A 17,260-nucleotide genomic window follows, 5' to 3' on the forward strand; every position below is an offset into this window, starting at 1 on the left:
ACTTCCGCTGCCCTTTCCGGTCTTTTGGTGGCTCTTTGGGTGTTCGCGAGTTCAGTACTTCAGTGTCGCTTGGCGGGCGACGAGCTGAGGGAGTGAAATAGCGGCAAGAGGGGCTCCAGGGTGAACCCGGCTCGGGGGGGGGGGGGGGTGCTGCGTCCTCGGGCCCCACCCGGCCAAGTCCCACCCGAGTCCAGGTGCTGACGGAGGGGCGCCCGCTCAGTTCCTGCCGGTCACCCCCGTGTCCAGAGCAGAGGGCGGCCCTGGAGGGGTCGCCCTTCCAGCGGGTGGGAAGGGGTGCGGGAGGGAGCTCCCCCGGGGCCGCCTGTGCGAGGCTCGCGGGTGCAACGCGGTGGGCAGCGCCGGGGACCCGGGGATGGGAGGAGGTGTGTCCCCTGAAACGGCCGCCCCAGCAGCGGGAATCCGTGGGAGGCTGTGAAGGGCGTGGGGACGGGAGAACCGTGTGCGGAGTTAGCAGTTTAAACGTGGGAAACCCAGGATGCGAATGGAGGCAGGGAGCGTGGTGAGCAGACCCCCGCCAAGGACCCCAGGAGAGTGTGGGAGGCGGCGGGACGCGGGAAGTGTGAAGAGATTCTGGAAAAACATCAAGGTGGAGCAAACGGGATTTTCTGCTGCATAAAATATGGTTGTAAGCGAAAGTAGGTCGTGAACCACCGTCCAAACCTTTTTTGCCTGAACATCTGAAAAAGTATGTAGATGGGAAAGTCAATGCAAAGAGCAGGTTCCCAGGGGAAGATCATGAGTGTATTTGGACGTGACGTTCTTGAGATGGATGCAGATGGACGTGTCACCAAATGGAGATGGCATGTGTGTAGGTGAACATAGTCTGGTAGTCTGGAAGGAGAGGAAAGGGGCAAGGTTGGAGATATCAAAGGAGTGGAGGGTGTGGACTCCACCAGGGAGCCTGTGGGGAGCAGATTGGGGAGGGAGCCTTTAGATTGTTCCCAGAGATGGCCCTGTGGTGAGGGAGGGGAGGGCTGAGGGTAGGAGGGCAGGACCTGAGGGGCGGGTGTTGGCATCCCTGATGCTCCCTCCAGCAGAGAGCAGGGCTGACCTAGGAGGGATTCTGGCCTGTCTGTAGAAAGGGAGGCCCGGGTGGGCTAAGGAGCTTCCCTTCAGTGGGGCCTGCAGCGTGTGCTGCTGTGGGGTCCACGGTCAGGGCCACTCCTGAGGGAACCAGGGAAAGGGCAGCCGGGCTGGTGCAGCCACTGCGTCCTAGACCAGGACACTGCCGCCTCCCCTCCACCCTTCAGGGTGAGGGATGATCCACCCTCAGTCCAGGGCTCCCAGCAAGCTCCCTTCTGAGGACTGTTTAGCGGGTGGGCCTGGTTGCTGAGTGGACTAACAGCTGACCTGCCTGCTCGGCCCCTCTCTCTGACTCGTTAACTTAAGAATGTATAAAAGTTTCATTAACTTAAACACGAATTAACCAATATTCCTCTAAACTTGTACACGCAGGTAGGCAATTAGAAATTAGCCTATTCACTCAGTTAAATTTCTGCAAACACTTCATAATTGGCTTGGCATTGATCAGCCTCTAGGTATTTGCTTACAGTGCCAAATTTCTTCTATGACATCCTCTGAAATCTTAAAAAGTAGTAAAGATGAAGACCCCAGATTTCAAAACTACCACTTCATTTGCACTGAAAAGACGTACAGAACTGTTGATCCTGTGGACGGTCCTAGTGGATAAATGGTGTGGACCCTTTACATCAGGTACCAGTACAAGCCCTGTGAGGGTGGAAGCATTCTCATCCCCATAAGCATTTTCTTTCCCTGAGGCTCAGGGAGGCTCAGTCCTTCTCCAGGGTCACCCAGCTGGTAAGAGGCAGTATGCATTTCTGAGGAACTGCGCTTAGACTGTCGGGCTGAGAACCAAGCATGGCAGGGGTTGTGGTCCAGCTCAGGGGAGGGATCCTACCATGTTCCCCATTTCTCATGGCTTCCTTCTTCCCCAGGGACCCACAGCAGTTGCAGAAATGCTTATGGACCCTGTGCAGGTGAGTGGATGGGTCCCACCCATCCCAGCTGTCACCCTGATGGTTTTGTCATCCTGACATATGTGCCACCAGGTAGTGTCCCAGGACATCTATCCCTTCTTCCTGTCCTCCATCCAAAGACCATGTACTTTCACCAGGCCCAGGATCCTGTATTTAATCTCAGGTGACATGGAGCAGTTCCATTTCTGACAACTGGTGGGATAGGGTGTGACAGGAGTCCGGACTACAGGATGCAGAGTGTTCAGACAGGGACGGGTGAGACTGAGCCAGGACATTCAGGGAACTGCAGGCCTCTGTTATATGTGGTGGGAATGGGGAGCTGGGATAGGTGTTCACAGGCATCAGGCCTGAATGATTTCCTGAGGTCCTGAGCCTCTAATGAGGTGGGTGTGTGGAAGGGAAAGTCTGAAGCAGAGGCAGAAGGTGCTGTGATCAGATTTTAAAAGGCTCCCTCTGACTGCCAAGTGGGAGAAAGCCCCGGCCAGGAGTGGGGGTGACTGAAGGCAGGGATATCGGGGGGAGATTTCCTGCCACGATCCAGGTGAGTGTTGGGGTGGCTACACCAGCAGGGTAGCTGGTGCGATGGAGTGGCTGGTTTCTGATTGTGTTCTTAACTGGAGCTGCCCCTGTTTTATGTAATGGAGTGAGGGACTGAAGGAGGTGGGCCAGCGGGAAGAATCAGAGATGACCCAGGTCATCGGCCTTGCTAGGAAGGACAGATTCTTCATCACTTAAAATGGAGGAAGTCCGCTGTTGGAGGGGTTTTCAATGGAAGAGGAAGAGTCCGTTTCTGTCCATGTCACAAAGGTTCCAGAGGCTCCCAAGGAGAGATGCCGGGTGGGGAGAACAGTGTACCTCAGCTTCAGGTGAGGACAGAGGAAGGTGCTGGCAGCTCATGGGACAGCCGGTGTGATGCAGACCAGGGGGAGGGCAGAGGGGACATGAGGTCTCACACAGGAAGGGTGACTGAGGATGAAGGAGAAGCAGGGCCAGGTGGGGAGACCCTCAAAGCAGGGCCTGGAGCCCACCCTGGTCTCAGGGACTTGGGGGTTCAGGGCAGGACTGGGTTGGGTGCCTTTGCCATTCCCTGCCTGGGTTCCCTGTGCACAGGGCCCTGTGAGGAGTGAAGGAAGTACCTGTGGTGTGGGCTGGGGTGTCTGCGGAGTTGTCACTGTGGAGGGGTCAGAGTCGTGAGGAGGGTGCAGGCCTAGAAGTGACATGTGGGTGAGGAGGAGTGTGAATGGTTGTCCTGGGCCTGGGCACTGGGCACCTAAGGACCAGGACAAGTCTGAGTTTGGTTGTCTGAGGGTCCACATATGGGGGACCCCGGGGAAACGGCTAAGAGAGGAGCCGGGCACTGCAGGCAGGTCCACAGCCTGGACAGTGGTTTTCCGCTCCCTCCCCCACGTGTTCTATTCCACATGCTGGACACGGTGACCAGTGGTGATGAGGAGAGCTGGCACTGGTGCCCGGGACCTGGTGTAGCTGACGGTGGGACGTCTGGGCGGAGCAGGAGCCGGGTAGGTGTGTAGGGCGAGGATAGAAGGTCCCAGAAACGGAGGTGCATGAGTGATTGTACCAGAGGATTGTAACTTGTGGAGGTGAGTGAGTGGAGACACGGAGAGGCCCGTGCCATTGAAGGGCAGTTTTATTACTTCGGTTTCCTGAGAGGAGAGGCACAGGGCCACGTGGGGAAGCACTCGATTCATTGGGAGCATAAACACGAGCAAAGGGAAACCAGTGGTCAGAGCCTTTACTGGGCTTTCCAGGGAGAAGCAGGGAGGGTTGGACGAAAAGTTTAGGGATGGCTCGTTTGCACAGTTGTCCTGTCCTGGGGTGTGGGGCCGTCCCTCGCTGTCTGGTACCTGGCCTGGCTGATTTAGGGCCGGGAAATACTGACGTGCTGTGTGAGAGTTCCTTAAGGAGCTGGTTCAGGGTATGGGCTCTGGGTTACAAGGGAGATATAAACAAATTGTGGCCCGTACTAAAGCCCTGTAATTAATGGATGGCAAACAGATAAACACAGAATCCACAAAAACAGAGTTAAAGCAAGAAGCTGCTCACGAGCCAAACTCTTGCAATTTTGGCAGGGCCGTGTGGTCTTTGAGGACGTGGCCATATTTTTCTCCCAGGAGGAGTGGGGCCTCCTTGATGAAGCTCAGAGACACCTGTACCATGCTGTGATGACGGAGAACTTGGCGCTTCTGTCCTCCCTGGGTAAGGTCCCCACACTCACCCCGCGTGCTGGGCTGGCTCTGTTCTTCCCCTTTTCCCGGGGGCGCTTCCGACCTCCCGTGATGAGACCACAGGTCCTGCTTCCTGTCCTGGTTTCCTGGCACGTGTGTTGTTGGGGCCGGGGCCAGGGCCAGGGCTGGGCTGTGTGTACAAGTCATTGCTCTCTTCAAGCAGCCCTGGCCCCGTTATTGTGTGAATGTTTGCATACCGCTGAAATTCGTATGTTGAAAACCTCATGCCCAAGGTATCAGGAGATGGGGCCTTTGAGGGTGTTCAGGTCATGGGGGCAGAACTGTCATGAATGTGGTTAATGCCCTTATAAAAGGGACCCCACAGAGCTTTCTAGCTCCTTCCACTGTGTCAGGGCCCAGTGAGAAGTCTGTGACCCAGAAGAGTGTGGACTGATGTCTGGGTGCCATCCTCCAGGACTGTGAGAAGTACGTTCGTGCTGTTTATAAGCCACTTGTGGTGTTTTGTTACTGCACCCTGAATGGACTAAGGCAGTGCCTCTCCCTGCTGTCCTGACCTGTCCATCAGGACTCTCATCATGGGAGCTACCCCAGCCATCTCTGCACAGCAGGCCTCCCTCACTGGCTCTGGTCCTGGGTGTGTCCTTCTGATGGGGCCACCCTTCCACCACGATTGTCACATCCTTCACCAGAACTTCTCTGCTTACAGGTTGTTGGTCTGGAGCCCAGGGTGAGGAGGTACCTCTGAGCAAGGTGTTTCTGTTGGAGTGTCAGAGGTCAGGACACCAAAGCTGGGTCCGTCCACCAGCAAGGCCCTGCTGTGTGAGATGTGTGACCCAGTCTCCAAAGACCTTTTGCCTGAGTACAACACTGATCAAGGGCTGTATGTTTGTGGAGTGAACCTTTCCCAGCACCAAAAGGGGCAGATGAGAGACAACCTTTCCAGAAGAGATGAGGGGAGGGCTTCACTCCTGAGCAACAGCAGCGAGCCCACGGCAGAGAGGACGTGGACGTGCAGCGGAGGCGGGAAGGAGTTCCACGGCAGCACAGGGCCCATCTGGCAGCTTGCCCCGCACAGTGTGGGGAAGCCACGGAGCAACACTGAGGGCAGGGAGGCCACTGACAGTGGGCAAAGCAATTACAAGTGCGCTCAATGTGGGAAGGCCTTCAGGCAAAAACAGACACTTGTGCACCAGAAAATCCACATGGGTGTAAGGACTTATGAGTGCAGCAAATGCGAGGAATTCTTCAAGTACAATGCCAGCTTCATAAAACATCAGAGACTTCACAATGGAGAAAGGCCTTATGAGTGCAGTGAATGTGGGAAAGCGTTCAGGTACGTCTCCACACTCCTTAGACACTGGAGAGCTCACACTGTGGGAAGGCCTTATAAGTGCAATGAATGTGGGAAATTCTTTAGGTATAACTCCACACTCACTAAGCACCAGAGAGTTCACACCGGAGAAAGGCCTTATGAGTGCAGCTTGTGTGGGGAATTCTTCAGGTACAACTCCAACCTCATGAAACACTGGAGGAATCACACTGGAGAGAGGCCTTACAACTGCAGCGAGTGTGGGAAAGCCTTTAGCCACAAGCATATTCTTGTGGAGCATCAGAAAGTCCATACTGGAGAAAGACCGTATGAGTGCAGCAAATGTCAGAAGGCCTTCATTAGGAAGTCCCACCTCGTTCATCACCAGAAAGTCCACACTGAAGCCAGTGTGAGTGCCCTTAATGTGGGGAATTCTTTAGATACAACTCCAACCTCTGAGCAGAGAATTCACGGCGGTAAAGACCTTACGAGTTCAGGGAATATGGTAAATTCTTTGGGTACTACTACAAGCTCCTGACGCTGGAGAAGCACCTTATGAGTTGATCTCAGAATCAGCCTTATGACCATATGAGGACAGAAAGTATGGGAAATTGTTTGGTACAGCTTCCCACTCATTAGACATCAGGAGTTTGCACTGGAGGAAGGCCTTTTGAGTGCAGTGGATATAAGTCTTTGGGTGGAACCTCAGGCCCATTACACATGAGGGATTTCACAGTAGGGAAAGGCCTTACAAGTGCAGCAAAAATGGGCACATGTCCAATCACCACTTCCACCACATTCAGCACCAAAAAGTTCACACCAGTGGGAGTGCTGCAAATGGGGGAAGACTTCAGCAAAATGGATGCTCTCAGCTATCCCTAGGAAGAACTCTAATATAGTGTCTTTTTGTTTGTTTGTTTTTACATTTTTGATGGTGGTAAAATACATATAAGAAAGTTTACCCTCTATCTTTTTAATTTTACAGTTAGTGTGTTTAAAAATTCATATATTTGTGCAGCTCACCTCCAGAGTTCTCATCTTGCAGAAATGAAACTAAAGCCACTAAACAACAACTCTTCCTGCTCCCTCCCTACCGGACCTGTCTCTGAATTTGATTGCTCTGGACACTTGGCGAAGTTGCATTCATACATTTTCCATCTCTTTTCCACTAGCCCGTGGGAAGAGAAGCATCTGTCGGTATTTCCTTCTGTTCTAGCAGGAGTCAGGGCTCACCCACCCGAGACACAGGGAGGGCTGCTGGTGGGGTCAGTGCTATTCTGCTAGATGTTAACGATATTTATACAGGAGATCTAGATTTTATGGAATCTTTATTAGCAGCTTTATTGAGGTAATAATGAACATTAAGCTGCATTTATGAAAAGGGTAAAATGTATTTTCACATATGTCTGCATAATGGGACCACCAGCAAAGTCATGACAATGAACATGTCCCTTATAGTCTCCACTGGCCCCTTTGTATACTGTCTCCCTCCCTAGCCAATCTGCCTTCTCTAGGTAGAAATTGTAGTTTGTAGTTTCTAGAACTTTTTATAAATGGAATCCTACAATTACTCTTGTATGGTTGCTTTCACTAAGTGCGTATGTATAGTTTTAGTTTAATCCATGTTGTGTGTGCAAAAGCATGGCACCAAATAAGAGTAAGCGAGGCTGTTATGTATTAGAGCTGCACGTTCTGATAGTCGCTCTGAGAAAAAGTTGTTTAAATTGGGAAAGTGGAGTTTAAGTAAATTTAAATTCAGTTTCATAGGAAATGATTATCTAAAAAATTTTTGAACCATCTGCCTCGTGCACAAGCTCCCACTGACACATATTTCTAGATTTTTCTTATTTGACTTTTTTTTCTTGTAGTGTCTTCCAGCTATGTCTTTGTGTCATAAAAGTTAGCACATTTTAGCATTCATCATTTTTTGTGGTAAAATACACGCAACATAAAAATTATCATCTACCACCTTTAACTGTTCAGTTTTGTGATATATTAGGATCTCCAGAGAGACAGAACCACCACTGTGTTTGAGTGTACATGCATGTGTGGAGAGAGAAACAGAGCAGGGAGATATTTTAAGGAATTAGCTGACGTGACTGTGATGGCCTGGGAAGTCCAAAATCTGCAGACGAGGCCAGAAGGCTACAGACCCAGGGAAGAGTTACAGTTCAACACCGTAGGCAGTCTGCTGGTAGAATTCCTTGTTTGAGCTCCTCTTTTTATCTTGTATCCTCAAACAAGGTGGCTCTTTTGAGAAAATCAACATTTATACAGGTCAACGTGCATTATAGAACAGGAAATCAATCACTTTGGAGTGAGAACTAGGAAACAATCACAGATGCCACCGCCTGGCTGCATTTTTAAAATCCCAATGTGCACAAAATAATGCCAAAATTGACTAAGATAATTATGTCTAAATTTAAAGCTTTCTGTTTCACAAAGCTCGTGACAGTCAAAATTTAGAGATTTGAGGGGCTGAGAGAAGATACGCTATCTAAATGTGCCTATTTTTAGATAATTTTAGACATACAAGTTTTAGATTCCTACTACGAAGTAAGTCAAGACCCTAGAAATGAACAAAACAGGAGCAGACGGAAGGACTTCTGTTTTCTGGCATGTAAGAAGCTGGAAATTGCCACTGCATCCTAACAGCAAGTAAACATCTGAAAATATTGGAAAATCAACCAGTCTTGTTAGAGTCATGGGGCAGAGTACAGCCACCCGGATCAGAGTGAGCACCAGGGGAATTCAGAGAATGACAGGAACCGAGCAGCTGAGCCCAGTCCTCTGGAAGCCCAGTCCTAGGACACCCAGTGCTGGGGCAGGAAAACCTAAGCTGAGCGTGATGAACGGCTGGAGGGTCAGTGTGAGTGCATCTGAGAGAGGACAACTCCAGGGGGACTCAGTCTCAAGGATCCCCATGATTTTGTGAGGTTTATTCATAGTGAGTATCAGAGAAACGTGCTCTTGTGCCCAGGGAGAGGGAGAAAGGCACCATTTTGAAATATGTCAGAAAGCTCTGTTCTTAACAAGTCTGCTCTCAGAAGCAGCTCATCAACCAGAGCCTGACAGACGTGAGGGAAGGGAAGTCCCAGCTCCAGCCCACTCTAGCCATCCAGTCCCACCTAGGTGGGGGCAGTGGAGCTACGGAGAATGTAGGAAACTCATAGTTGAGAGGGAAAGGCTCACTAATCAAGACCTAGTCCTAGTACTATGGCATGCCTCCCCTCCTCCCACAACTTGCCACCACTTTGCTAAAGGCATATTTTCAGAAGTTCCTTTTCCCAGTACATCATGTCTGACTATAAATAAAGAATTACAACACATACTAAGGCTAAAAACAAAATTTGAGGAGACTTGCAAGCATCAGGACCAGACTCAAGACATGGCAAGGATATCGGTATTACCGACCAAGGGTTCAGATGATAAGAGCTCTGATGGATAAAGTAGACAGCATTCAAAACAGATGGGTAAACAGACTCACAGACAGAAAACAAACTTATGGTTACCAGGGCAGGAAAGGCGGTGGTGGGAAGGGATAAATTGGGAGTTTGAGATTTGCTGATACTAACTGCTATATATAAAAGAGATAACAAGATTCTTCTATCGCACAGGGACCTATATTCAATATCTTGCGGTAACCTATAATGAAAAAGAATATGAAAATGAATATATGCATGAATATGCATGATTGAAACACTATGTTGTACATCAGAAATCAAAACATTGTAAACTTACTAGACTTCTATTTAAAAAAGAAAGAACAGATGGGTAACATAAGCAGTGAGATGGGAATTCTAAGAAAAGAATGTGACATCAAAAACACAAAAATGAAGAATGTCTTTAATGAGTTTGAGCAGACTGGGGAGGGAGGTGCAAAGATGGCAGAGTAGAGAGACTCACAGCTCGCCCTCTCCCACAAATGCCCCAAGAGTTACATCTACAGACCCACTGAATCACAACACCTACTGAACTCTGGCAGAGTGTCTTTCACTTCAAAATACAAAAGGATTTTCACAAAATCTGATAAAGTTTATACTGTATACAGTACAGGGAACTATATTCAATATCTTGTAGTGACTTATGGTGAAAAGAATACGAAAATGAACATGTGTTCATGTATGACTGAAGCATTATGCTGTACACCAGAAACTGACACAACATTGTAAACTGACTATAACTTAAAAATATATATATTATATATTGACTGGACATGGCTGAGGAAAGCATCTCTGAGCCAGAGGGTATCTCAACAGAAATAGCCAAAACTGAAAAGCAAGCAAACCAAAGAAGACTGAAAACAGAATGTCCAAGAACTACAGGACAACAGAAAAGGTGTAGCAGATGCATGATGGTAATACCAGAGGGAGAAGGAAGGAAGGAAGGAAGGAAGGAAGGAAGGAAGGAAGGAAGGGAGGAAGGAAGGGAGGAAGGGAAAGAAAGAAAGAAAGAAAAATGAAAGAAAGAGAGAAGAAAGAAAGAAAGAAAAAGAAAAAGGAAGGAAGAGAGGAAGGAAGGAAGGAAAAGAAAGGAAAAAGAAAGGAAGGAAGGAAGGAAGAGAAGGAAGGAAGGAAGAAGGAAAGAAAGAAAGGAAAGAATGTTTGAAACCACAGTGACAGAATTTCCTCCAATTCACGTCAGATGTCAGAGTACAGATCCAGGAAGCTCAGAGAATACCAAGCAGGAAAAATGCTAAAACAAAAAAACATCTAGGGATATCATTTTCAAATTACAGATAATCAAAGATGAAGAAAAACATCCTGAAAAAGTCGGAGGAAGAAAACACCTTACCCACAGAGGAGCAAAGATAAGAATCACACCCAACTTTTCAGAGTCCATGCAAGCAAGAAGAGAGTGCAGTGAAATAAAGTGCTGAGAGAAAAAAGTTCAGCAACCTAGAATTCTTAACCCTGCAAAATTATCCTTCAAAAGTGAAGAAGAAAGAAGATTTTCTCAGACAAGCAAAAAAGAAAAAAAAAAAAAGAGAGAGAATTGGTTGGCAGTAGTCCTGCCTTGGGAGCAATGTTAAAAGCTCTTTAGAGAGAAGGAAGGTGATACAGGTCAGAAACTCAGACATGTGAAGAAAGGAAGCACATCAGAGAGGGAATAAGTGAAGGTAAAACAAAACCCAGTTTTCTTATTCTTGGTCTATCTAACAGATTAGGGCTGAGAGCTTCTCTTTTTATCTCCTTTCCAGTTACCTTCAGCTCAAATAATCCTTATGCTTTGGAGAGTATATTCTGCTTCTTTTCATTAGCAACTGTTGAAATGAAACCTTGGACCCAGGCTGCATTAACAAGTATATCTAAAATTTTTCTGAAGTCCCAGTAAGTTCCAGCAAGTATTTATAGAATTTTTAAAAAATTTACAGTGCATATGACCCAGAGTTACATGACTTAGAGAGCTTGTATACCTGTCGGTTAGAACCTCAGATGCTGGATCCTGAATGGCAAAACCTGGTTGTACTAATACAGAAAGGTTACTATGGGGTCCCTCTTTCCAAAATAATCCTGAGGTTACAAAAAGGCCAAAACATTAAAGTGTCTGAAAAACCATACCTGAAACATTTCTAATAAAAATTAATTGAACCAGGTGGCTGCTATCAAAAAACAGAAAACAAGAAGTGTTGGCAAGGATATGGATAAAGTGGAACCTTGTGCATGTTGGTAGGGATTTAAACTCGTGAAGTCACTATTGAAGAGCATGGTGGTCCCTGGGAAAAACAATTTAAATAGTGTTACATATGATCCAGCTACTCTACCTCTAGGTCACACACCGCCCCTTAAAAAATTGAAAGCAGGTTGAAGAGATAGAACTCATATTCATGGCAGCATTATTCACAATGGAAAACATGTGAAAGCAACCCAAGTGTCAACTGAGATGAGTGGATAAAGAAAATACAATAAATACTTCAATGAACTATCACTCAGCCTTAAAATGGGAAGAAATTCTTACCTATGTTACAAAATGGGTGACCCTTGAAGACATTATGGTAAGTGAAGTACACTTGTCCGAAAACACATCTGTGCTATTCCACTTAAACGACGTCCTTAGAATAGTCAAATCCGTAGGGCAGAGAGCAGAACAGACTGCTGGTTTCCAGGGACTAGGGGGAGGGAGGATGGGAGTTGTTTACTGGGTACAGAGATTCAGTTTTACAAGAGGTCGGCTGCACAACAGGTCATCCTAGCCTGGCACTTCTGCACAGCTCTCCTTCAGAGTAAACAAACCAAATGGTAGGTATTTCAAATAACCCATAGACTTCTCCCATCTCCCATCCCTCAACTGAAACACTGGCATTTTTAGCTGAGTGACAGTTTCCACTCCCTGCATTACCTGCCCTTTCTCAGAACACTGGTCATTTCCATTGTGGATAAAGGCCAAGTAAGGACGCGAGGGGCTCCGGGAAATGGAGTTCTGGGGCCGTAAACCTGGCGGGGCTTTGCTAGCTCTTCAAGGGTTTGTATCCAGATTTCCTCAGAGTGCCGTCTAGGGTTTTAGTAGGAGCTACAGAAGTGTTTACAGACTTGTTATTTCAGACTCCGTGAATCGCAGCATATTTCCAAAGACTGCGCACAGAAAGGGAGCCACCACACCGCGATGTTACTCAGCATCCTCTCATAGCTGTCAGCTATCTTGTTGCTTGTCAAAAACATCATGCACACTTTCGCTTTTTATGAGTTTCAGTAGGTTCACTCACGCGCAATGTGAAAAGCCCCCAGACAGGGCTTACGATGGAGAACTTGGAAAGGGGTGTCTGGAGGCACCAGAGTAGTCAGAAAGGGTGGCGTTGTGTGTCTGGTTCCCACGGAAAACATTTCTCCTGTTGGATGGTGTTCCAACCCAGCAAACAACATTGCTATTTAAGATAAGACTGATTACTTCGTATCTGAGAGCTCTTTAAGAATGTGAAACCTCTCTAAAAGAAGAGGAACTTATCACATGCCATCTTCTGCCAGGACAGTGTGTGCCTTTCTGAGAATCTGACCACGTGTGAAAAGGGGGCATCTTATCCCTGACATAAAGGTTTGAGATTCCATGATCTCATCCCCTTGCTGGAAAATGGTTTTTCATTTCCCCTGGAATTGCAGCAACAGTATCTACACAAGGAGTTGAGATAATCTCTGGAAAAAACACTGTTAAATGGATATTACTAAACATTATTAATAATAATTTTGTCATTTTTCAAGGAATGTGTCATTTTTCAAGGAATGGTTCTAGGGAAATTTATCTGTGACAGTGGGGGAAAAAGTTAAGATCTCAATGAAGTCTGAGCAACAGTCACTGAGTCTGAGAAGTCAGAGAATGAAGCTGAGATTTCAGAGCTTGCTGAGATCTCAGCCACACTCAGAGTTTGGTTCAAAATGTGATTATTTTTAATACTTGAAAACATTCTGCATTAACAGCTTGGAAGAAGAGGTAAAGATAATATTTAAAAAGAGTTGCCAATGAGGTAAAAATAAATAGAGAAGTTGTATTGTTGTTTGTTTACTGATGCACAAATGTTCAGTGAACGCTAACCAGGTTTCAGGTACAAGAGTGGGTGATGACACACGTTGGGAATAGGACCGCCCACGTTCTGTGCACACCACACATGACCTGTAGCCTGTATTGACATTTTAGGACACACTAAATATCCTGTATTTAGCTTTTTACAATACATTACAAAAAGTCAGCAGTTGGAGCAATTTTTTCTCACTGTAATTGGCAATGAGTCACTTAGTTGGAATATTAGTTCATAAACATATCCCCATAACCTTCTGGACAATGCCTTACAGCCTCTCCTGAGGGTTCGGCTAAGGAAGAAAAAAAGGGGACTGTGAAAGAGTTAATTTTTCATAACAGGAAAGGCAAAGACTGTTCTTTAGCCCAATTCCAAAGTCTTGAACAAGAAACTATGGTTTATTAGAGGTAAGTTCAGATGGCCTCTGAACGCCAGCCAGTCAGCAACAGCCTCACCTCAGGAAACTCAAGCTTCTGAACATTAACAAATGATTGACAGTCCCAAGCTGCTAAAATTCAGCCAATCAGTGTTCAGACCGCAGGCCTGAAAGACAGCCAATCAGTGACAGCCCCAGCCCCTAAGTGACAGCCAATCAGCAAGCGCCTCACTACAGCAACCCGGCTCCTGAAAATCTGCAAGTCAACTGTAGTGAGCAGAGAAACACCTGGAAGCCCACCCTTCCTTAAATACGCGCGTTTCGGAAAGTCTGCCGTCTTCTGAGTGCCGCCCTCCCCAAAGCTTACATGAGAGTTGCTCCGGCATTTTTGGGGGTGACTGTCTGACAAGTAGAACTCTCCCTTGCAGGCAAACAGAAAGTTCACCTTTTTTGCCTGTTTGTTTTGGTATCAGATACCAAGTTCAATGTATTGTTAGTTCACAAATTTGCAAACCCATCAATAGTTCAACCTCTGTCAACACTTAGTTATGAGTCTGGACTTGTGACAGACAGTGACACAGATGTGAGACTGAAAAGGCGATTTTTCTATTCTTGCTGAAGTTGGTATTATCTGTTTTTTTCTGCATACTGAACACAAAAATGCCAAAATCCAAGGGTACATTTTGTGATGAATTTCCTGAAGAGTGGGTATTTAGTAAATGTGGTAGAAACCCTCTTCAAGGTCTCTGTCTGGTATGCAATTGTTCATTCAGTGTTGAAAATGATGGACAGATGTAAACCAACATTATTAACAGTTAAGCATGAGAGACATATGACTTCTTCAACTAGTAACAAAGCAAGTGAAAAAATAATTTTTAAGAGAAAGTCAGATTAAAAAGGTAAAACTGTAACAGGTGTAAGGTATTTCCACACTGCGCATCACCGGTCCTCCAGTTCATACTAGTCAATGTGCAGTGGACAGAGGACAGGATAAACTGGACGTGCCCAGTGTGGAAGCCATGCTACAGCCTACTACGCTTATGTGGAGGTCCCACTGAGACATGGTCTGCCCTGCCTTCCACTAGGGGCAGGAGCCACAGAAGTCCCTTGTGCCTTGCTGCTCAGGGCAACTTGAGTCGTGAAGATGTGGTAAATCAGCAGAGGGTCTGAACTCTGCTCTGTGCTGAGCTTCCTGGCTTTTCATTCTCAGTTTGACTCTTGGGTTTTGTTATTAGTTCCCAGTTGTTTGTGATCCTTGGTCGATCAGGGCCTTCCTTCTCATGCCTTTTGCTGTCCTCTGAGTTAGTGTTTTGTTCTGTGCTGTCAAAGTGTTGTTTGTCATAAGAAGCTGAATCATGGGGTGGAACACAGGCACTGCCCTGTAATCCTGTTGTTCAAGCCAGCCTCACAGACAGGCGGGTCTGCAGTTCTCACTGGACTGGAGGCTACATGGACAGGCTTTGCTGTGGGTCACCAGTAAACCGAATGAGATCTCCTTCCATCTTAAGATTTTTGTATTGAGAGCTGGGCTATAATCTAGAGAGAGTATTCTCTCTGGCATCCACATGCCAGGGGACCACTGTGGGGCTGTGCAGTGAGATGGCCACCATCAGGTTAGGGGCCTGAGGTCCACAAGCATCACATTCCTACTGACCACTGCCCGCCCTCTGGGGTGGTCTCAGTCTAAATCCTCTCCTCTCCCAAGAAAAATTCCTGTATTTCATATTCCTGTTACAATCCTGACTCTTGGCCTGTCTTTCTGAGCAGCATAACTATACCAAGGATGATTTGGACTTTCAACGGCCACTCTGGGGGACACCTGATTTGAACAAAAGGGTTCATTTGAAAGGTACCTTTGAAAATAAGAATTCTCAGGCCCAAAGGATAGTATTGTTTATTAATATGCAGAGGCCTCCAAATTAAATTCTGAAATAAAAATTACACCACTAAAAGATTCTTTGGCCAAAGCTAACGAGCAAGTTGACAAGCTTCAGCAGCAACAAAGGAGACTCATCCCCTAGGAGGTCCTCCATCTCTCTGTCCTCCGGCTGCTGCCCACAGCCAGCTGTCTTCCCGCCTCATCCTCTGATCTCTCTCCTCAGCACCTCCTCCCCTACTCTACCCGCTGTGCAGAAGCCAAGCTGACACTGGGTGTCTGCAGTAAAGTAAGGGTTTCCTGCAGGGTGCTAAACAAGGGAGTGGGAGACAAGTCTCAGATCCACTCCAACATGGCCTTTGAGTTAGGGCTTTTAAAGGAGAAGAACAAAGAAGCCAGGGCTAACCATCACCTTGTGACGTTTCTGAGTCACAGTTTCAGGAATCAGGTTGCTTGTATGAGTCTCTGGTCTGGTGGGCCTTGTAATCTCCTTGTAATTTCTCCTTTTACCCATAGGATATTTGGCAATGTGTGGTTTAGTAAGTCTCTCACTATCAAACTTGCAGGGATGGTATCACAGAGCAGGAGGGTAAAACGCTCTCAAGTTTTCAGTCAATGGCCCAACAATGATGAGTTCTCTACCCACAACAGCCCCCTTAGCAATCCTGCAGGCAGGCCATGTGGGAAGATCACGTCTGAAGAGTCAGCCAGTCTGCACGCCACTGAGAATGGTGCAGATCCCAACCTCCTGCCTCGATGATTCACTGAGATTCTTCCCCCTTTTCCCCTTTAAAAATGGTCATGGCTGAGCAGAATCTTCGGAGTTAGCCTTGGGATATGCTTCCACCTACCCCCCAGACTGCCGGCTTTTCTGATTACAGCAACTTTCCTTTCTACCAACACTTGCCTCTCATGTAGTGGCTGTTGAGCTGCAACCAGCCGAACCTAAATTCGGTAACAATTCCTGGTAGGTACGGATGGAGGCTACTCTTTCTACATTAAACACCAACGGCTTAGCTCAGTCTTCCGAGTGGAAGGTATTTCAAACAACCCACTGATTTCCTCCATTTCAACAGTAACACTTGGGCCACTGACTGAAGACTTAAGAGCATCCGTCCTGCTGTGTGATACTGTCCCTGCAAATCTGATCAGGAGAGACACTGAACCACACATCGCCAGATCTCCGATGGGTAAAAGGAGAAGTTACAAGGGAAACGTTAAAAACAAGTATTTTGAACTAGATGCAAATAAAAATGCTACATCGAAGAGCTGACGTGCACAGCTAAATTAAATAATTAGAGGGACATGTATGGCTTTAGCCAGCTTATTACAAAAGGAGAAGAATGTCAACAGCCTAACCTTCCATGTGAAGAAACCTGGAGAATAAGACCAAACCAACACTAAAACAAGGAAGAGAAAGGAGGCCCATAAAGATTAGAACAAAACGCACCGAGACAGAAAAAACATTTTTTTAAAAATCAGTGAAACCAAAAAAAGCCAGTTCTTTCAAAAGATGAATAAAAATTTTAGGTTGGCTGACAAGAAGACAACAAATCAGCAAAATCAAGAATGAAGACACTACTGGGCCTCCAGAAATTCAGTGCTATAATGGAATACTATAAACCTCCTCCTCCCAAATGAGAAAATCTAGTTAAAGTAGACAAATTCCTAGAAAGACATGAATTATCAAATGTGACTTAAGTAGAAAATTTATATAGAGGCACATTAAGTTATTTTTATCAAAAATCTTCTGCCAAGAAAATTCCAGACTTAGATGCCTTCACTAAGGAATTCTAGCAAACATTTAAAAAAGAAGTATCATTAATCCTTCAAAAATGTTTCTAGAAAATAAGGAGAGGAGGAGGAAACACTTCCCAACTTATTCTGAGCTCAGAATTACTCTGGTAGCAAAGTCAGTATCACAAGAAAAGAAATCTACAAACCTATTACTGCGCATCTATATAGAT

The 17,260-nt window shown here is 46.6% G+C and overlaps 1 protein-coding gene across 1 annotated transcript; it reads left to right on the top strand.

The window, feature by feature from the left end:
• The first annotated feature begins 3 nt into the window (after positions 1-3).
• Positions 4-6,502, top strand: LOC105074409 (zinc finger protein 416-like). The gene is given in 5 exon segments (XM_010961976.3): positions 4-829; positions 1,977-2,018; positions 4,109-4,235; positions 4,932-4,964; positions 4,967-6,502. Coding segments are annotated over 5 exon segments (1,347 nt in total). The 5' UTR covers positions 4-790; the 3' UTR covers positions 6,073-6,502.
• The last annotated feature ends 10,758 nt before the right edge of the window (positions 6,503-17,260 follow it).

This window comes from Camelus bactrianus, chromosome 9 (genome assembly GCF_048773025.1).
Source record: "Camelus bactrianus isolate YW-2024 breed Bactrian camel chromosome 9, ASM4877302v1, whole genome shotgun sequence".
NCBI classification, from domain to species: domain Eukaryota; kingdom Metazoa; phylum Chordata; class Mammalia; order Artiodactyla; family Camelidae; genus Camelus; species Camelus bactrianus.